This window comes from Palaemon carinicauda, chromosome 16 (genome assembly GCF_036898095.1).
Source record: "Palaemon carinicauda isolate YSFRI2023 chromosome 16, ASM3689809v2, whole genome shotgun sequence".
NCBI classification, from domain to species: Eukaryota; Metazoa; Arthropoda; class Malacostraca; order Decapoda; family Palaemonidae; genus Palaemon; species Palaemon carinicauda.
In genome coordinates this window covers 73550644-73574465 of record NC_090740.1, presented here as the reverse complement: position 1 = coordinate 73574465, position 23822 = coordinate 73550644, and the positions used below count along the sequence as shown (strand labels likewise).

Here is a 23822-nt window from a genome sequence, read left to right as displayed (position 1 = left end):
AGAAAATATTCTACGGAGAACTGACCCAGGGCACCAGACCACGAGGAGCCCCGAAAATGCGCTATAAAGATCAACTAAAGCGCACCCTGGCTCTAACTGACATCGATCCTTCCTCATGGGAAGAAACATCCAGGGACAGGAAAACCTAGAGGAGTACAGTACACCATGGCACCGTGGACTTCGAGGAGAGGAGGAGACAAAATGAGGAGGCTAGGAGGAGAAGAAGGAGAGAGCGATTAGAACAGCCCCGCCCACCACCTACCCTCCCTTGTGAACACTGTCCGCGACTCTTCCACCACAGACTAGGACTTAACAGCCACATCAGGCATAAGCACCCACCCCATAGATAGGAGGCTGATGGCTAACGACAGAACCCAATACTCGGACACGAGTGGGCGCCGACGATATATATATGTATATATATATATATATATATATATATATATATATATTATATGCAGATATATATATATATATATATATATATATATATATATATATATATATATATATATATATATATATATATATGTATATATATGCACACATATATAAAAATATATATATATATATATATATGCATGTGAGTGTATTTATATAAGTATGCACGGAAGATTCTTCAGCAATTCGCTTTAAGTGTATTGACTCTTACTTGTTAATAGGCAAATGTAATAAACCTGCCTCTCAGACATGAAATAAAATCTCTATCTATGGCATGAAACTTCCCGAGAAATAATCCTGTAAACTACATTGTAATCCCGTAATTCTAAAATCGTGAGCTTTTGCGTCAGGGTAGAGATAACACCACTCAAAAAGATTTACTGAAAATCTCGAAGAACCTAGGCTGTTTGGATCAAGTATTTCTTTTATCTTTAAACTCATATATTTTTTCTTTTCAACTTAGAAATCAGTTTAGTTCAGATTGTGATTATACGTTTGCACACTCTCCGTATACTTAGATTATAGTAATGCAATTGAATTTGAATATCTTCTTTCAGTATCAAGAAAGACAAATTGGAATTGAAATTTACAATTAAATTTAGTATACGTTGTTCAAGATAAAACGCTCCCCAGTCAAATATAAAATTCTTTATCTAAGGACATAATTTTCTTCAATGATTTGTGCTCAGGTGAAAGGTGATCCAATTTTCTTCATCAAAGCCAAGTTACATTCTGGTGAAGAAATTCATGTATAACTGTTTTTGAAAAACGTTGCAAAGAGGCTATCTTACATAACCTGCATATTTGAAAGATAATTAGTTGGATTTACATACTAAATAGAATAGATAACATTTCGTTGAATGAGATTACTGCGCTTGATAAAGATTACTCGTAAGCCAGGAAGCAAATATTAATTACCAAGTGTTTTTGCATTTCATTTTAGTAACTGAACATGACTTTACTACAAAGGTTTCGTTCCTTTCTGGACCAAATCACCTTTATGTAACTTCCTTCTGGTATTTCAAGGCCAGGATTCTGATGATAACTAAAGGATTTTCATTTATGGGTACTGGCTCCGGCATTCCGCATAGAATTCCACAATAAGGATGAGGGTATTTTCATAGAATTAATGGGATAAACCTTTTTCTTTAACATTTTACAAGAATGGAGCATATACGGTTCTAGCTATGTTGATTCCTGGTTTCCTCGATTATTTCCGGAAGTTTCATTCCTTAGCGCCGATCATTATTCAATTCATTAACGAAGGAATAATGAGCTCCTGGGGAAATTTCAGGATCTATCCCTTGGAAGTTTGTTTTTTATGCAAATGGTAAATTAGGATATTTATTCAAATAGGCAATAATTTATTAGTAATAATGATTTCAATGACACCATAAGAATAAAAAAAGAAATATGTACGTCTTTTTTAACAATAAAGATTTAACTTTTTACACACAATATTTATTAAAATGTATTACAAAACAAGGAAAATACTAGTTTTGGTAATGAAATATCATTGCAACTGCTCTCAAGGTCTCGTTTTTTATTCTGTGAATCATACGGCAAAAAAAAATGTTGTTAAACTTTTATACTAGAACAATATCTTTTACGGGTTTAGAAACAGGAATCCAGTTTAATTACAGGTGTGTGGAACGTTTCCGATAATGAATTCTGGCGGAAATCCAGAGTTTTTGAGTTATGGTGTGTCGACTACCATAACTGAAAACCCATGGTTTTGCGCTGGATATCATCGATTACGTTCAAAACCCCTTGAATATAAATTTTGTAGTTTTTGCCAGTCATTATCATAAAAAAGTCATCGTAGTGGAAAAAGTCACTGTAAACAAAACGAGTGACAGTAATAGGTCACGGTCAAAGCACTAGAGCTTTTGTTTTCCAGGACTTCCAGAATAACGAGATTTTCTATCAGATTTTCTATGAAGTCGTTTGTGTTACAAATACTTCCTTGCTTAATTAAGCTAATGATTTATTGATTTTTGCTTTGACGCATGTTTGCTTCGCTCTCAATAAAACATTATTTCATTAATTCTATGTTCTACCAGGAGAAACATGTTTGGCTATGCAGGTTAGCCCCGTGAGCTAGTATTTTGGCGTTATCAATTGTATAAATTTAGAATTTGATTATTTCGGTTATCATTACCCAGCGATTCATGGTTATTGGTATAAACGATTGGTCCAGTAATGCTTTATTGAAATATGCTGATTAAAATTGTTTTGGGAAAATTGTGTTAATATAAAAAAAGATATTTATCCATTGCTCGTTCAAGTCAAGGCTTGTACTATCGTTTATCTGGAATGGCATGACTACCTTTAAACTGAACGTACGTTTTTTAATGCTGATACTATATTATGTAAGGACAGTGAGACAAGCGTCACCAAGATCAACTGATACTTTATTTGAATGCGCACGGAAATACATTACAAGGTGCGGACGGAAACGTAGGATGACGTTGGCGCCAAGTCAGATTGAAGTGCCCGCCAAAATATATGTGTTTTCTAACACTTACAAATATGTGAATTATGGGTTAACATAAACATGTTATGAAACGATACATATATCAAAATGTAGCTCTGGTAGAGCGGAATATATATACATAGGACACCACAGTGTGGCGAAGAGAGAATTTAAATAAATAAGTAGTTTGTCGATTTTCTGGACGACGAAGGGATCGGTGTCCTTACAAGTACTCCCCCCCAAGACATCGGGCGGCGTAGAGGGCTGATGATCAATCTTCGTATCTCTTCGGGCGTCGGAGGGTTCCTCTTGTTTTTGAACGGAGGGGCGCGCTGGCGGTCGGTGTAAGGATCTCTTCCTCTTGACGTCGTTTGATGATTTTTTCTTCGTTGGGCGGCTTGTTTTGTGGCGGAACTCTGGGTCTGCCAGGTCCAGCGGAGGCGGTGTCGCTTCCTTCGAGAAACGCTGGTTTCACGGGGTCTATTGAGACCCAGTCCTCTTGGCCATGGACGTCGAGAAGGAAGGCTTTCGTTGTCTTTTTAATTACCCGGTAGGGACCTCGATAAGGTCTAGTCAGTGGTTGTCGATGAGCGTCGACACGGACGAAAACGTACTTGCAGTCATCCAGGCTTTTTGGCTTGAAGTGCTTGGTTCTGTCCTGGTAAGTTTTGAGACACGGCCTGAACTTCCTGGCGATGTCCCTTAGGTGATCCAGCTGCGTGTCGTCGGTTGATGAGGGAAAGAATTCGCCAGGAACTGCGAGCGCTTCCCCGTAAACTTTTTCGGCGGGCAAAGGTTTGCCGTCTGCGCGAGGGGCGGTGCGAAGGCCGAGGAGTACCCAAGGAAGTCGTGATTTCCAGTCCCCGTCGGTGCAGCTCGCCATCAGGGACGCCTTGAGGGCGCGGTGCGTTCTTTCGACCATGCCATTTGCCGCAGGGTTGTATGCCGTGGTGCTGTGGAGCGTCGTCCCCATCAGGTTCGCCAAAGCAAGCCATATTTCTGAGAGGAAAGCGGGGCCTCTGTCAGTCGTGATGTCGTCAGGAACGCCAAACCTGCTCACCCAGCTTGACAGGAGGGCTTCGGCACATGCTTGAGTCGTAGCTTCGGTCATCGGCGATGCCTCCAACCACCTCGTGGAGCGATCGATGATCGTAAGTAGGTAGCGAGAGGATCAAGAAGGGGGCAATGGTCCCACGACGTCGATGTGTATATGTCCGAAACGTCTTTTTGGCTGGGGAAAATCGCCCACCCCCGATTCGGTGTGATGGCTGACCTTGCTTGACTGGCAGTTGATGCATGACCTCGCCCATTCCCGGGCGTCCTTTTTTATCCCTGGCCAGACAAACTTTTCAGACAGAAGGCGAGCGGTGGTGCGTCCTGAGGGGTGCGAAAGTCCATGGATGATATCGAATATTTTCCTTCTGCAGGAGGCTGGTACCCAGGGACGAGGGCGGCCCGTGCTGGTGTCGCAAAGAATAGTTATTCCTGCTGGTCCGAGGGGAACCGCACTTATCTTGAGCACGGATGGCTCCGTCAGGTGAACCTGTGCTTCACGGTCGGTGCGTTGTTCGGTTGCGAGATTGGCGTAGTCGATTCCCAGATGGATCGCGTCAATTTCAATCCTTGAAAGGGCGTCCGCGACTGGGTTTTTCTTTCCTGGGACGTAACGTATGGTGCACCCGAATTCGGCGATTGATGCGAGATGACGTTGTTGTCAGGATGACCATGCGTCCGTTGATTTCGTGAAGGCGTGGACGAGGGGTTGATGATCCGTTGCAATCGTGAAGGGGGTACCCTCCAAGATGTGCCTGAAGTGGCGGACGGCGAGGTAGACGGCGAGGAGTTCCCTATCGAAGGTGCTGTATCTTGTTTCGGCGGGTTTCAATTTCTTGCTGAAGAATGCCAGCGGTCGAGGAGAACCATCGACGAGTTGCTCAAGCACAGCCCCGCAGGCGACGTTGCTGGCGTCGGTCGTTAGTCGCAGGGGCGCGTTGTCGTCGAAATGAGCCCGGGTGGTGGCATTCGCAAGGGCATCCTTTGTCCGAGCGAATGCCTGTTGCTGGGGCAAGCCCCACTCGAGTTTTTTTGCTTTTCCTTTCAGGACGTCGTCGAGGGGTGACAGGGTTTGTGCGATGTTGGGGATGAAGCGCCTGTAGTAATTGACCATTCCCAAGAACTCCTGAAGTTGGCGGATGGTCGTAGGTATTGGGAACTTCCTGATGGCGTCGACTTTGGTTGTCATGGGTTTTACCCCGCGCGAGGATACACGGTGACCAAGGAAATCCACTCCCTCCGCACCGAACGTACATTTGTCGAAGCGTACGACTAGGCCGTTCTCCTGTAGGCGCTTTAGGACGGTGCGGACGTGTCCCCGGTGTTCCTCCTTGGTTTTCGAGAATATCAGGATGTCGTCGACGTAGCAGACGCAGAAAGGTAGGTCACCCAGAATGCTATCCATTAGTCGTTGGAAGGTTGCCTCGGCGTTGCGTAGACCGAAGGTTGAGTATGCGAAGGTGTAGGATCCGAACGGCGTTACAATGGCAGTTTTCGGGATATCTTCCGGGAATACGGGGACCTGGAAGTAAGACTTGAGAAGGTCCATCTTGGTAAAAAACTTTGCGCCGTGCAACGCGTTCGTTAGGTCCTGCATGTTGGGCAGTGGGTAATGATCGGGCGTTGTGATGAGGTTGAGGCGCCTGTAGTCGCCGCAAGGTCTCCAGGACCCATCCGGCTTTTTAACCATGTGCAGGGGTGATGCCCAGGGGCTCGATGCTTTCTTACAGATACCCATGCGTTCCATGTCCTCGAAGGCGCGTTTGGCATCCTTCAGATTCTGAGGCGGGAGGCGGCGGAATTTGGCGTGAGTGGGAGGTCCTGTCGTTGTGATGTGGTGGTAGATACCATGCTTGGACGGGGAACCTGGCGAGTGTCGGAGCTCGGGCTTGAAAACCTCGGGAAACTCTCGTAGGAGGTCGGCGTAGGGGTGCGTTGTTACGGCGGATATGGACATTGTTGCAGGGCCGTGTTCTAGGGCGCAAGACTGGCAGGTTCCCGTGTCGATGAGACGTTTGTTAGCGACATCGACGAGGAGTCCATGGTGGGCGAGGAAATCCGCACCGAGGAGGGGGCGATTGACGACGGCGATAGCGAAGGGCCAAGAATACGAACGGCCCATGATAGATATCTCTAGGGTCTTGATTCCATAGCACCGTATGGGAGATCCGTTGGCGGCGATGAGTGAGGGAGCGTTTTTGTCGGGACCACGGTCTAGGTCGGACTTCGAAGGAGGGAAAGTTGACTGCATTGCGCCGGTGTCCACCATGAGTCTACGGTTGGAAATGGTATCGAGGATACAGAAACCAATCTTGTTATGGTTAACTGCGGCCGCGATGGTGGCAGGTGGATGCTTCTGGCGTCATCTTCTAGGGAAACTGCATGGTGCTCTACATTTCTTGGCGTCACTGCCGAACAGTTGGTGGTAGAAGCACCATGCTGGGTTAGGCCTAGGGTTTGGTAGCGTCGGTTGCGGTGGTTTCTTTCTTGATAGAATGTTGATCTCGTCGTCCTCGAGGGCCATTGCCGAGGAGTCTATGGAAGAGCAGCTGCTGAAGGAGGAGAACGGAGGCGGTGTTGACGATGATGCTCCGAGGCGAGATGCATTGGAGGCCTCGTGGAGCATCTGAGCCTTCGACAGGAGTTCGTTCATCGGGAGCGTGTCGGCGTCTGTCAATTGGGCCCGTACGTCCTGTGGTAGGCGTCGAAGAAAGATCTCGCGAGATAAGCTAATCTCACGTCGTCGGCCGTTGCTGTCTGTTTCGGGGAGCATGAGCAGGCCGGTTAGCTCGTCCCACGCCTCGACAGGAGAGGTGTCACCCATGGGCTTGCCGGCGAGGTCCAGTACTTTCTGTGCCCTTGCTGAGACGGAGAGGGAGTAGATACCGATGAGTTTCGTTCTCAGGTCGTCGTATGAAACTTGGCCGGCCTGGGCGTCGAGCCATGGGGAAATCTTGTCGAATACTTCTTCAGGTATGGAGGTGAGAACGATGTCAGCCTTGGCGCAGGAGTCGCTGAGTCTAGCGACGCGGAAGAGTACGTCCGCTCTCAGGAACCAGGAAGCGGTGTTGTGTTGAGAAAAGGGCGGCAGTTTGACTTTGGGCGTGGAGGCGAGGCCGTTGGGTGCGATGGGCGTGTTGCTTCCTGCATCGTGGCCAGACAACGAGTCGGCGAAAATGTGAGAAGTTGATATGTCGGTTAAGCTCATCCTACTGCCTTACGTTCACCGAAGTGTGGGAGAACCAAAGGCAGGTTCGTGCCTAAGGTAACGGAGTATGTAGAAGGTAGCACGGCCGTAATAAGTTCGTTAATGGAAAAGCCAAAACCGCTGATGCTACTTTCAACTCCGGGGTCACCAGTTGTAAGGACAGTGAGACAAGCGTCACCAAGATCAACTGATACTTTATTTGAATGCGCACGGAAATACATTACAAGGTGCGGACGGAAACGTAGGATGACGTTGGCGCCAAGTCAGATTGAAGTGCCCGCCAAAATATATGTGTTTTCTAACACTTACAAATATGTGAATTATGGGTTAACAAAAACATGTTATGAAACGATACATATATCAAAATGTAGCTCTGGTAGAGCGGAATATATATACATAGGACACCACAGTGTGGCGAAGAGAGAATTTAAATAAATAAGTAGTTTGTCGATTTTCTGGACGACGAAGGGATCGGTGTCCTTACAATTACAAATATCAGGAAAAATATTCTTTAGACCACACCGGTACCCTTCTAAATTGTTATTGTTGCTAGGTTGATCTTGCAAAGTTTTCTCAGGTAAATTCCATGCATGGATAGGAAAAAAGAGGTGCTATTTGCTTGCGTCGACTACGTATGTCACTTTTGCATCCAATATAAATAACATGCTTCAAAGTATGAAACCAGCTTTTGAGGTAAGTCTCTCGTCGTGTAAAAGTTCGCCAAAAGCATCTACCACATAATCCATTGGGAATAGTGAAAGGGCAGAAAACATCTAACTTACACATTTAATTCAACATCTCTGATATCTTTCTTCAAAGCCAGAATCAATAGCCTTACAATAAATGATTTCCGATAAGTGGAAAACGCATGCTGAAATAGACACATTGGGAAAATGAATACGTACGCATATGTTTTTTTTTTTTTTTTTTTTTTTTAGTCCACCACATACCCCTGGGGATATAAAATGGGTCATCATATATATATATATATATATATATATATATATATATATATATATATATATATATATGTATATATATATATATATATATATATATATATATATATATATATTTTTTTTTTTTTTCAATAAAGTCTGTTATATGTTTATTCCTTCTTGTCTGGGGAAAGGGGGCGGGGTTGCAAATAATCTTGGTACACTGAAGTTCCGTATCAAAATATATGAATTATATAACTGGGAACATATTTTAGGTACACCGTACACACTTAAAGGCTGTAGAGTACATATGAAATAAGAATAGGCTCAACCTCAAAACAGGGCGCCATCTTCCCACCAGCAGCCATCGTACGAACGGCAAGCACTTAAAGCTCAGCCGATGATTCTCTCTCTCTCTCTCTCTCTCTCTCTCTCTCTCTCTCTCTCTCTCTCTCTCTCTCTCTCTCTCTCTCTCTCTCTCTCTCAATACTGAGTAAAGTATAATAATGCATAAGACTATATATGAGGAAGAAATGCGTAACATATCTACCTATTAAAGCTTATAAGAATGTTTTATTGTAAGATGATTATTCTAAATTTTAATAAACCTGCAGTTACCCTTTAAGATGAAGAACTCAATAAAGAATTAAACTGAAAATAGGAGAAACGTATCAAGTGGAAAATGAATTTGACTTTTATAGAATTTTCAAATGTCTCACACCTTTAGATTGCTGTGTGCATAATAGGTTATGTATGCTTATTCTTATATTGTTTTTGCGTTTATTGAATAGGAATTCGTGTTTTCAGCATCTGCATACTCAATTTAATACTATCATTCTTCATATGATACTAGCCTAACTTCGTACACTGTATAATTTTTCCTATCCCATGTTTTATTGAAAACAATATCATGAGTTCATGACTATATCTTTACTGTTTATTTGTCAGTCACCTAAAGTATCTTAATAATCCACTAGGGGTCTGGTATAGAAATTATTTATTGTATCATTGGTTTCCAGTAACAATTCTTCACTTCGCTAAGATCAATTTGAAAATACACACGTTAATAAGAAACAACAACTTAAGCAGAACGTAATTCCAACTCTTTATTTTTTTTTCTCGCCGTAGGCTCCCTATATGTATTAAATCTCCAGTTCAGAAAGGCCTCCCTGATAAACTAGCATATGTGTGTATATATATATATATATATATATATATATATATATATATATATATATATATATATACTCTTACGAAGCTGGTCTAGTGTAGAGGAAATACAGTGGTTTAATAATGATTTTATTTAAATTTTATTTGTGCATTGAAGAGAGGTTGCCCAGCTCTTAAGATAAGTTCTCCTCGTGCAGATTCAAGTATGCAGTATCAAGTAAATTATGTAAGACCTTAGTTGTTAAATTCATTGTATTATTTATTCAACCTAGTATATGTAAAATTTACGTCATTTTTAAGAATTAACTTTTATTTCACGTATCTTTGTTACGAAGTCTTACGTAAACTGTTTGGGAGTGTTATTTGATCATACACGATAGGAACAAGGGCTTATGTTTTGTTCTTTTATATTTTTATGAGGTATTATGTCATGTTTGAGAGACAATGTGCAGTACCATGTGCTTTGGAATTTTTGTGAAAAACCTAGTGATAGTATGTTATCTTTTTTTTATTTTGGGGACAAAGAGTGGGTGGAGCTAGCTTACTGAGAGAGCTGTCTGGCATGGCGTGAGTACATATTAGAAGAGAACAATATTTGGTAAGTCTGACGCCTTGCCCTGCCCACACGCTTCCAGAACTCGCTCTCCTGGAATCTTCAGGAAGTAGCTAAGTCTTACATTAGCCCCCAGGGCTGCATAGCAGCAGTAGAGAAGCAGCCATCTTGTGAAAGAGCCAAAACTTCCTTTTCTCTCCAAGTACCAATAGTGTTTCCTCTCCTAGGTAACTCTGTGCCTCAAAGCAAATCATGTGTTGAAAAGATACTTAAGACAAAACGGTGATTTTAAATTCATTGTATTAGGGTGAGTGTTGGCATGATGTAAAGTTTTTGTAACTGGCCCTGTAAAAAGATTAGGTAATGTTACCTGGTTATCTATTTTCATTAAGTTTCACCCTTAAATATTGTATTCAAATTCAATTTCAAGTGAAACATGTGATTGTATAATTTACGTAAGTATTATTTTTTTTTCTTAGTCTAAGGATTATTTGGATTTAACATTTAAAGTCAAGTCCTTATATACTTTTCAGATCGTAACCTTTTTGTCTTAATCTAAGTTTTGCTCACACTTAATATTTGATTGATTGTATTTGTTATTATGTAAATTATTTTCCAGTGTTGTTATTTATATCAAATATATCTATTTTTGTAAAGAGTGTATTATTCCAATCACCATTGTTTGGAATTGTTATGCTTTTATCCTGTTAATGAACCGTAGTAAGTTTATTCATAATAATAACTACCCAGTTTAACTTTGAGTGTACTTAACCCTTTTACCCCCAGGCTCTTTGTAAATTTCCAACCCTTAACCCCCAAGGGGTTATTTTTTTCCCAGCACATTTTGCAGTATATTTTTTTTTAAATTGCTCTAACAGCCTTAATTTTTGTCATAGAGAGGTCAGGTTGGTTTCATTCTCTTGGAAAATGCCTGAATTTTCTTTGAAAATTATCAAAAATATGCAAAAAATAATTTTTATAGCCTTTTTTTGCAAGGACGTACCGGTACGTCCATGGGGGTAAAGGGATGGCTATTGTGAAACGTACCGGTACGTCCTTTGGGGGTAAAAGGGTTAAGAAACCTTTGGATATTCAGTGTTTTATATATTGCTGTCTGAGCGTTATTTAACTGCCTCAGAATTTGTTTATTAATATTTCAAAGTGTAACAGTTTTAATGTAAAAGCAAACAAGGGAGTTTGGAAATCGGGAGGTTGATTAACTTGCCAGTCGTAGTATATATATTGTATTATATGTTTGGTTCCTAGTCATGACCCATAGTATAATATATTGTTTGGTCCCCAGATCCTTGGGATCGCGCAAGTCTGTTTTAAATATTGGTGATAACAGGGTCGTGTTTTGATTCAATGTTTTGAATAGTACACTGTTGATAGGATTTTGTGCAGTGTTTGGATATATTTTTGGGAAGGAATTTAATATTGTTAAATTAGAAGATGCCACGGTTTAATATTCAAGAGTTTTTGAATAACCCAAGTGTTAAAGAATTGTGTGATTTAACTAATTCAACTAAAGCTCAGTGGCTCTCTCTCTTAATTGATTGTGGAAGGCATGCGATGAGTCGGATGATAAACTCGGGAAAGTTGTTGGAAGAAAATATTGTAGCATCTCGTGAACTGTTGGAGGAGGCTGAGGAAGATTTTTTAGCAAAACAAAGACCAGTTGACCAACAAACTGAAGGCATGAAAGCAGATAGGGATGTAGAGACTGAGAGTTGACGAATTTCAGTGGAGGAGAATTTGCTTAAGTTGAAGATGATGGCAGAACGCGAAGAAAGAGAGAGAAGATGGGAAGAAATGGAAGCAAGGCGAGAAGAAGAAGAGGGATAAGAAAAACGATGTGCGAAAGAAATGGAAGCAAGACAGGAAGAAATAGAGAAGGATATAGAAGCAAGACAAGAAGAGGAAGAAAGAGAGATCGCAAGACATGTAAGGTTAATGGAAGCAAGGCGAGAAAAAAAAAAAGAGGTGGAAAAAGCGAGGTTTGCGCGGGAGTTAGAGCTGTTGAACGCCCGTGCAGAGTTGACAACGCAGACAGAGAAGACCCTTGATAAGCATGAACCCCTGATTAATGTCTCGGATGCCCAGAGGTAAATTTGAAGGCTCACAGAAGAGGCTCCACATAAGTTCTTTTAGCGGTCACAGCAACGATGAAATGGTCAGAAGATAAATGGTCTATGTTATTGCAGAGTGTGCTCTTTAGGAAGGGCCGCAGTGCTTACTTATCCTTATCTTAGGGCAAGAGGATGTTGCATCAAGAAGGGAAGAGGAGCGTGCTGCAATTGTATCAGATGACCCCTGAATATTGTAATGAAAGATTCCGAAGTTTGAGAAAGGACGAGCAAATTTTTCCTTGGGTTATGCTTATAAGGTACCACGATGTTTTAAGAGACGAACAGAGGCTGCTAACGTGAATATGGCTGATTATGAATAATTGATAATACTAGAGCAGTATCTACGAGGAATTCCTGAACACATTTGAACGTACTATAGAGAGAGAGAGAGAGGAGAAGAAAGTTGATAAAGTCGCTTCGTTGAGTGAAGATCATATTATCATCAGTCATAAACCCTCCTCAGGCATGAAGTTTCAATCATTGTTCTGACCAAGTGTCAAGCATTCGCCAAACCATGGAATGATAACTACTAGAACAAGTTCAACAGTTACAACGGAAGTAGCACTGGGACTGTCCAAAGCAGAATGCGATAGTACCACAGCAACAAATGTGGAATCCTCCTCCTTCAAGTATTGTGAAAGACATACAGAAGGTTGATATTGTCTGTCTTAATATTGGTTAGGAATGTTGGTCGAATCAACCAAAAGTAGTTGCCCAAGTAATTAAGGATAATTCGACTTCATAGAATGCAAAAACGAATAAGCAATCTGGAAAGGACGGAGAGGAAAATAAACCAGCTAATGTTTAAACAATGAATAGGACGAACCCAAACAGAGTGGATGCCTTTAAACCATATATTTATGAAGGTATGAAGGTATGTTGAAAGCAATAGACGGGAGTTAGCAAACCCCGGTCAAGATATTGCACGACACAGGTTATAACTATAATGTGGTGATATGAGGAGTACACCCGTTGGTGAATCAGTCTCTCACAGGAGACTCAGTTGTTTTGAAGGGAATAGGAGGTGAAGAGGTCACCTCTGTTTGCCGTTTGAAACTGTCCTGCGAGTTGGTGAAAAGTGATTTTGACTTTGCTGTAAAGAATTCATTGGCTGTCGAAGGAATAGATGTCCTGCAAGGTAATGAGGTTAGTTGAGTGCCGTTTGTGCCCTGTCCTATTGTAGTGGAAAAACCTTTGAAGTAGAGTCTTATTACTGAACTTAAGAAGGACAACCCGTGTCTGTTTTCTAGTTGTGTTATGACTAGGAGTATGAAGAAAAAAGCGACTTCTGAAAAGAAGAAAAAGAAATTGAAGGAGCAATGAACTTGGAGGATTTGTTTTCCGAAGAAGAGGGTTCCCTTGATAGTACGCAAGAAGAGAACTCCCCAGTAGGCCCGAGCGAAGAGGAACGATAGACAAGTGGACAAGAGGACAAAGAAGAAATGGACTTGGAAGAAATAGAAAATTCAATGTTAGAAGGAGGACAAGTGAGTAGGAAAAGGCTGATAGGATTGCAACGGAAGGATGCAACGTTAGCAGAGTTATTGTACTGGGTGGTGGACGAGACGGAGCTACAGCATTCTTCGACCTGTTATTATCTTAAGGATGGGTTGCTTATGAGGAAGCATAGACCCGCCGATATCCCTGGGAATGCCGAACAGGTGATATATTGGCAGATTTTGATTCCCGCACCGTTGAGAAGATGGGTGATCGCGGAAGATGATGGAGAAGATAATACAACACTTATTCTGGCCTGTCATGCATAAGAACGGGAGACAGTTTTACCGTGCATGTCACATATGTCAAATGGCTGGAAAGCGGAACAGGTACATTAAGAAAGCTCCCTTACACCCGATAGAAGTGCGAGGAGAACCCTTCAGCAAGTTACTGAATGACATTGTAGGACCTTTACCAAGGACGAATAAGGGTCACGAATATATGTTAACTTTGATGTATCCAGTAACTAGTTACCCAGAAGGCATACCCGTGAGGAACATCAGTGCCAAAATAATCGCTGAGAAGTTACTAGACTTTTTTACTAAGTTTGGTATACCAAAAATCGTTCAAATTGACTGAGGAACAAATTTCACGTCAAAATTATTTCAGGATGTAATGAAACTGTTGGATGTAAAACAAGAACTATCAACTGCTTATCATCTGGAGACCCAAGGTGCATTAGAGCGGTTTCATCAAACTTTAAAAAGTTTTTAACCAACAGGGAATGAATGGGACATCGAACTACCATTGATGTTATTCAAGGTACGTAATGCTTATCAAGAAAGCATAGGATGTAGCCCGAATGAAATGGTATTTAGACGAGAAGTACGAGGACTGATTAAAATGTTAGCAGAAAAATAGAAGCACCGAGGAGAAACGGATGGAGAATATGTCAAGAATTTGCAGAAAAGGATCGGCGAGATAAGATTTTCTCTAGAAAATGTTAAGACGAGTCAAGATAAAATGAAGAAAAGGTTTGATATGAAAAGTAAGGACAGGCAGTTTTCGATAAGACAACAGGTATTAGTTTTCTTGCCGAAAAGGGGATTCCCACTCACCAAGAAGTTTCAAGGACCATTCAAGATTTTGGAGAAGATCAGTAACCTGACTTATGTTATTGAAACCCCATGACGATGGAATAGTCAAAGGAAAGTACACGTCAACCTACTGAAACCCTACTTAAACGAAAACGAGACCGAAGCTTCACAAGTGTGTATGGTTCAAACCATACCATCCACGGAAGATGACAACATACATGAGGTAGGGGTAAAGTAAAGTAAATATTTCGTCTATCATTTGGAATTTGGGTGAGAAATTAACTCATTTGGACCAGGAGCAACAAAAAGAATTATGCTGAATAATTAGAAGTTTCCTGGAAATTGTTTCAGAAATCCTGAAACGAACCAACCTGACGAAGCATGAGATACATCTCAAAACAATGGAAAGACCATTTGAACAACTAGTCTATTGACTGTCACCTTATCATCGAGAAGTTATGAAAAAAGGAGTGGACTATTTGTTACAAAACGGGTAAGCCGAACAAAGTTCTAGCCCTTATAGTTCTCCATGCATGCCCGTGAAAAAAACAGATGGATCTTTCAGGATGAGAACGGACTACCGAAATTTAAACTCGATCAGTGTGGCTGATAATTATCCATTGCCGCTCATCGACCAACTACTCGACAATATCGGACAAGCGAGGTTCATCTCCAAGATCGACTTGTTAAAAGGCTATTATCAAATTACTTTGGATGACAAGGGAAAATTGTTATCAGCTTTATAACCCACACTATTTTTCAAGGTGTAATGGATAACCTTATAGGATCGATAGAAGTAGGCATATATCTCAACGATATTGTGGTATATTCATCGACCAAGGAAGAACATCTCCGAATCCCGAAGAAGGAATTTCAAAAGCTGTGAGGAGCATACCTGACGATTAACCTGGAGAAGAGCGAATTTGGAAAGGCAACAGTTTGGTACTTAGGATTTGAAGTAGGAAGAGGACTAATCGCCCCGGTAGCTGTTAACGTCGAAGGAATAAGCAAAGCATCAACACCCCCAACCCCGAAGCAGTTACAGCGCTTTTCAGCAATGGCAAGATTCTACCGACGTTTTTGCCCAAACTTTTCGGCTCTAGTTGCTGCCTTGAGGGATTTGACTAGCACCAAGGAAAAATTTGTATGGACCATCGAGTGCAAGGAATTCTTCGACAGGATAATGGCCATATTAACATCAAAACCGATACTGTGAGCACCTAATTTCAACAAGAAATTCCTTATCCAAGTAGATGGGTCTGATGACGAGATTGGAGCTGTCTTATCGTAAGAAAACAAGGAAGGAATTCTTCATCCTGTTTGTTTCATGTCACCGAAGCTAAAGAAACATCAGCAAGCATACTCGGCAGTTGAAAAGGAACTACTAGCGTTAGTCACAGTGATAAACAAGTTCGAGGTCTATGTGAATCGACGACAAAATGAAGAGATTACAGTGTATTCGGATCATAATCCTTTAATATTTATGAATAAGATAAAAAATAATAATCGAAGGTTAACTAGGTGGTCATTATGTTTGCAACCACATTGTATTAATGCAAAGCATATATAAGATAAGATAAGGTGGTTACAGATTATTTATCTTGGTCTGAATCGATGGATTCGGGCCCCGAATAAATAATCTTTTTTTTAGGAGGGTGGGGGGGGGGGGAGCTATGTTAATAGTTTATTAATGATTTTATTTATATTTAATTTTTGCATTGAGTTCATTTATATTTTTATGAGGTATTGTGTCATGTTTGAGAGAGAATACGTAGTACCATATGCTTTGGAATTTTTGCAAAAAACCTAGTGATAGTATGTTATCTTTGTTTTTTATTCCAGGACAAAGGATGGGCAGAGCTAGCTGACTGAGAGAGCCGTCTGGCAAGCGTGAGTACACGTTCGATACAACAATACTTAGTAACGCTTCCAGTAATCGATCTCTAGGAATCTTCAGGAAGTAGCTAAGTCTTATATAAGCCCACTAGGGCTGCATAGAAGTAGTAGAGAAGCAGCCGTCTTGTGAAAGAGCCAAAAATTCCCTCTCTCTCGGAGTACCTATAGTGTGTCCTCTCCTAAGTGACTGTGCTTCGAAGCAAATCATGTGTTGAAAAGATACATAAGACGAAACGGTGATTTTGAATTCATTGTATTAGGGTGAGTGTTGGCACTGTGTAAAGTTTTTGTAACTGGCCCTGTAAGAAGCTTAGGTATTGGTATTGAGATCTGGTTATCGATTTTCATTAAATGTTAACCTCAAATATTGAATTCAGATTTAGTTTTAAGTGAGACGAGTGATTGTATAATTTTCATGAGTGTTTTTTTTTCCTTAGTCTAAGGATTATTCAGATTTAACATTTAAAGTTAAGTCATTATATAATTTTCAGATCATAACCTTTTTGTCTTAACCTAAGTTTTGTCCAGACTTTGTATTTCGAGAGATTGAATTTGTTATTATGTAAATCATTTTCCAAAGTGTTGTTATTCATATAGAATATATCTATCTTTGTAAAGAGTGTATTATTCAAATCACCATTGTTTTGAATTGTTATGCTCGTATCCTGTTAATGAACTGTAGTAAGTTTATTCGTTATAATGATTACCCAGTTTAGTTTTGAGAGTACTTAAGAGACCTTTGGATATTCATTGTTTTCTATATTGCTGCATGGGAGTTATTTAACTGTCTCAGAATTCATGTATTAATATTCTAAAGTGTAACAGTTTTAATGTAAACGCAAACAAGTAAGTGTGAAATTCGAGAGGTTGATTAATTTGCCAGTCATAGTATATATTATATATGGTTGGCTCTCAGTCACGAGCCATAGTGTAATAATAGTAATATATACATACATATATATATATATATATATATATATATATATACACACACATATATATATATATATATATATATATATATATACATATATATATGTATATACACACACACACATATATATATATATATATATATATATATATATTTATATATATATATATATATATATATATATATATATATATATATATATATATATATATATATATATGTATATATATATACACTTTATATATGTAGTATATATGCATATTATATATACATACATATATATATATATATATATATATATATGTATATATATATATGTATATATATATATATATATATATATATGTATATGTATATATATGTATATATATATATATATATATATATATATATATATATATATATATATATATACAATATCCAATTTTGCAATCTCCAATGCTGTTCAAAGATCCCTAAATTGTGACCAGGGAGTTTGTATGAATGGTCTTGATTTTAGTGGTGCCTTTAACCGTGTTAATCGAGAGGCCCCTGTTTGAAAACTCAAACATTTGTGAGTGGGTGGGTCTTTTCTTAGCATCATTACTGAATTTTTAAGTAATATATCGAAAAGAGTTATTGATGGGCACCATGGTGAGTATATGAATATGATGCCTGGTGTTCTTCATGGTAGTGGTATTGGCCCATCACTTTTCAAACTAAATACACATTACATGTGATTTTCCATAGAAAACTAACTTGCTGCATATGGAGATGATGCAACTGTCTTTGCATCAATTCCATCTCCTGAGTGTAGATCTTGGGTAGCTGAGTCCCTTAATAGAGACTTAGCTAAAATTAGTGCATGATGCAAATTATGGGGCATGAAGTTGAATCCTAACAAAACTCAAAGTTTGATTATAAGTAGGTCGAGGACATTGGCTTCTCAACATCCGGATCTTAGCAATGATGATGTTTCTTTAACTCCGTATTACTCTTTTAGTATTATAGGTGTGATTCTAGACAACAAGTTTACTTTTGGAAAACACACGAGGTCTACGTCTTCTATTGCACAAAAAAAAAAAAAAAGACCTATTGAGAAAGTTTTTCAATTCTTTCATTCTACACTGTGTCGAGTATTGTTCTCCTGTCTGGTCTCCAGCTTCTGATTCTCATCTTAATTTGTTGGGCAGGAACTTATGGTCTATTAAATTTCTTATTCCTGATCAACAATAATTTCTGGAATGATAGTTCAATTAGTTCGTTATGCATGTTGCATAAGAGTTTTCATAATTCTGACCATCTTTTACATTCAGATCTCCCGGCACAGTTCCTTCTTGTTCGTGATACCAAGTATACATTTAATTCTAATAGTCAAGCCTTCTCCATCATAAGGCTCAATGTTACACAAGATTCTAGAAATTTATTACAACTGTGACCAAGTTGTGGAATGATCTTTCTAAGAGAGTAGTTGAATCGGTAGAACTTCAAAAGTTCAAACTTGCTGGCTATGTTTTTATGTTGAACAGATGCATATGTCTTTTTGTAGTTTATATTATGAAAGACATGTTTTAATGTTATTGCTATTCTTGAAATGCTTTATTTTAATTTCTCATAATTTTTCGTATAGTTTATTTTTTTCCTTATTTTCTTTCTTCACTGGGCCTTTTTTCCTTGTTGGAGCTCTTTGGATTATAACCTCCTGCTTTTCCAACTAGGTGATAACTTAGCTAGTATTGTACACACATATATATATATATATATATATATATATATATATATATATATATATATATATATATATATATATATATACATACATACATACATATATATATATATATATATATGTATGTATATAATATATATATATATATATATATATATATATATATAGTGAAAAAAGATAGAGTAGTGAGTTTAAACATCATTATCTACTAATCATTATATCTTCACTAATATATTTACATTCACTAAGTTTTAATATTTCTAGTGTAGATACATATTTCTGAAAGACGATATCAGTATATGTTATATATAGTATCATAATAGTTAGAATATCATTTAGTAATGAATAATGATAATTAATAGTGAAGATATGACATAGCATTAAAGATAATTGATATTGATATATTTGAACGTGATGTAGGTATTGAAAATAAGATAATAGCAATGAATAGTATTGGTGTAAGCTATTAAAAATGTGATATATAATTAAAATGTGATACATTGTGAAGACATGATATAGTACGTAGTGAGGGTATAATAGGCTACACTCGAGATGTAATATATGTAGTAAAAGTAAGCAATACTTGCGGAACTTGTGGATTGTATTGAATTATGATGTGCTGATGTAATATGATATATTAATGAAGATAAGATATATTAGTGAAGTTGTGATGTAGATTCTGATCTAGTATGAAAAATAACGGCAATCAAATGAGGTGACATTAGGTTTCCGTTTGTTTTAATTCAGGGAACGCTGGGAGATTATTCGTAATAAAAAGGGAAAGTATAAAAGAAAGGGATGAACACAGGAAGAACAGGCTTTGATATATATATATATATATATATATATATATATATATATATATATAGAGAGAGAGAGAGAGAGAGAGAGAGAGAGAGAGAGAGAGAGAGAGAGAGAGAGAGAGAGAGAGAGAGAGAGAGAGAGAGAGAGATTATTCCAAATAAAATTGAGAGAGATGCAAGATTACTTGGAAAACTAAAGATTTTGAGATGCTTTTTTTTCAGGTCTATTGGCACACTCATAAGCAGAACAGTACAGCATTGTGTAACACTAATTATATGTTAAACAGAAAGAAAAAATGTGGACATAATAATCCGTCTTGTCGGCCACTGGCTACTGAGAGAATGGTTGGCTGGTAGCCTGCCACCTGGAAGCAAAATGGCGCCTGTCAACGCAATATACTCAATATGCGGTAATATGTATGACGTTACTCCTGTTTATATAATATGTACTCTGAAAGGTTCCATCCCCAGCTAAGTGTGCCGCATGCATCAAATTATCAAGCCCCCGTAGTTATCTACTTTCTTCTATTTCACCGCCATAAACTTGTAGAAAGACTGCTTCTCTCTAATCACCTAAACTCGTCGGAAATAATAAATCCAGTCTTACAGAAAATGGGAGAACTACTTCATTTATTTGACACTATTTCCGGCTGCTTCGATTTAGCATGAGACCGAAGGTAAGTGGGCTCATTCATTTTCACCTAATTATGCGCTAGTTGATGCAATGAGGGAACACAAAGTTTCTGGGTTTGAAAGTGCGGATGCTTTTAAATTAAAAAAATTGTGGTCGTGGGAGAAACAGCCACAACAAAGAAGAGGAAAACGTTGTAAGGCTCCAAAAATTATTTTCATGAACTGTAAATACAAACGGTACTTCATTGTTATGTTTATTCCGACTTAGAATATTATTTATTCTATCATTTGTTTCACAGGCATTGTCTTTTTCTTTTGTTAAAGTAAACAGGCGTGCTTTGCAGCTCTCCATATCACACCTCCAATTAATTTTTGATCCATCATTATTTATTCAATGCTTTTTGTAAATGTAATTTAAGTCGTCTGCGGGTTTCTTTCCTCCACGTGTCCTTTGAACAGTATGAGGCATGGTTACAGACTGGTTGGTTGAAAAGATTGATTTCAGTTTGTGAATAAGGAAATGCCTTTGAAAATAACCGCTGGCTAAAATGCTCTGAGCGGCAGACGAAAAAAGATCTATACCTTTGAAGTTTGTTTGATAAGCAAATGGTCTATTGACTTATTTACCTGAATAGGTATGGTCAGTCGGGATTCAAACCGCCGGTTATCATCAAAACTGGGAATCAACTCAACGGAATTAAACCTGGAATCAAATAACTGGATTAAAAAAAAAAAAAAAAAAAAAAAAACAACTAGGAACAAACATACTGGTAACCAAAAAACACACGAGCCTCTTTTCCTAGTTCGTGTATAGACTGGTCTATTCTAACATTGCTACTGATCTTACGATATCTGTTTTCTTTATTCATTGCTTCTCATATAGAGATTATTTATTTCCTTATTTCCTCTCCTCACTGGACCATTTTCCCGCTTAGCCCTCGAGCTTATAGCATCCTGCTTTTCCGACAAAGGCTGTAGCTTAGCTAATACTACTACTACTACTACTACTACTACTACTATTACTACAACTACTACTACTACTACTACTACTACTACTACTAATGAAAATAATAATAATAATAATTATAATAATAATAATAATAATAATAATAGTAATAATGATAATAATAATAGTGAAAAAAACGATAGATTCTTATGGAAGCTGCATGTAACACGGAACCCCACACTAACATTTGTCTGCATGTGGTTCTTTCTTTCATTAAAACTAATCTAACAAACTACGGATCAACCTCTCGATGACTAAACTAACCGAAACTAAGGTTAGCATCCTAGGGATTCCCAGCTCATACACACATGCAAACTTTCTGCCCATTATGGAGAGGCAACCTTTTTCCCTACCTGGAATATCTTGTCCACATGATGAACTGCCGTGTTATCATCAATACCAGGATTAGCTTCGTCACCCATCAAGTCGTATATAGACGTGACGATGTCAATGAGTTCCTCTTTGGTGATGTACCCGTCATTGTTGATATCATACAAGCTGAAATAGGAAACAGAGGATGATTTTCATTGTCTCACTTATACTTATATGGCAGTATCTTATCCTTTAAAAAGTCTGGCTAAATCAAATAAAAGTAATATCCACTAATATTGTCATCCTTAATTTCTTTTGGAGTGACTACTATGTCGAGAATGTTCAAGCTTTTACGAATGTCCTAATATATATATATATATATATATATCCATGCATATATATGCATATGTATATATATATACATAGATATATATATATATATATATATATGTATATACTGTATATATATATATATATATATATATTCATATGTATACATATATATACATATACATATATATTCATATATATACATGTATATAAATTATATATATATAAATATATATATATATACACACATATATATATATATATGTATAGTATATACATATATATATATATATCTACATATATATATATATGTGTATATATATATATATCTATATATATATCTACATATATATATGTATATATATACATATATATATATATATATATATGTATATATATAAATAGATATATATATATATATATATATAATATATATATATATAGATATATATATATATGTATATATATATATATATATATGTGTGTGTGTGTGCATATATATATATATATATATACATATTTATATATATATATATATATATATATCCTGTATATACATACATACATATATATATATATATATATATATGAATATATATCACAAGCACACGTGATTTCAATCAATGTAAATATCACCCACGAATGGCATTTAATACCGAATTCTACGGGAATATACATCCACTTGGAATTCATTTTATGGTAACAGCTTCTGGCCGGGTGGAGATTCGAACCCCCACCTGTTCGGCTGGAAACCATGCCTGCAGGGACCATACCGACTGAGCTATCAAGAGATCTCTCTTTATAGCTCAGTCGGTATGGTCTCTGCAGGCATGGTTTCCAGCCGAACAGGTTCGAACCCCCACCTGTTCGGCTGGAAACCATGCCTGCAGGGACCCTACCGACTGAGCTATCAAGAGATCTCTCTTGATAGCTCAGTCGGTATGGTCCCTGCTGGCATGGTTTCCAGCCGAACAGGTGGGGGTTCGAATCTCCACCCGGCCAGAAGCTGTTACCATAAAATGAATTCTAAGTGGATGTATATTCCCAAGATAGAATTCGGTATTAAATGCCATTCGTGGTTGATATTTATATATATATATATATATATATCAAATGAAGTATATATATATATATATATATATATATATATATATATATATAAATATATATCAAATAAAGTATCAGGACATAAAACGACGCATAAGTTAAAAAAGAATTTCTAATTTTTTTATCATCTGAGATGATGGAAAGAGAAAACAAATTAATGTAGGTCCTTTCATCTTTAACTGAGTCTCCGTTTGGCTTTGAACATATTAACATAACGCTAGCTAATCGTATGGCCACAAGATTAGATTTTCATGTAACACAGAAATAATAAAAAAATTCTGGAGTAATATTTTTGTTTTATCTATATAATTTGATTTTAGATATGAAGCCTTCAATTTAATCTTATATAAACGAATAAATTATTTTGTCGAAATTCTACATGAATAAAAATGTCTACTCCCTACAATTTAACCCCAAAATATGTACCAATTGGAATCAATTTTGTCATGTTTTTGATAAATCTTACAATTGGAAATTATCATTTTTTTAAACACAATACAACGCTTATGATAAAGTTTTAAGCTAAAGAAACACACTAGAATGCAAAGCAATCATATTGTTTCTAAAAATTCCTCATAACACAAAAACCAT

The 23822-nt window shown here is 37.8% G+C and overlaps 1 protein-coding gene across 4 annotated transcripts in view; it reads right to left on the bottom strand.

The window, feature by feature from the left end:
* LOC137655771 (A-type potassium channel modulatory protein KCNIP2-like) overlaps positions 1-23822 on the bottom strand; it is a 1424523-nt gene that overhangs the window by 22919 nt on the left and 1377782 nt on the right. For all 4 annotated transcript variants that reach the window (XM_068389903.1, XM_068389904.1, XM_068389901.1 and 1 more), the window contains one exon: positions 21836-21980. In XM_068389903.1, coding sequence (XP_068246004.1) covers positions 21836-21980 — 145 coding nt within the window. The remainder of the gene's footprint in view (positions 1-21835; positions 21981-23822) is intronic.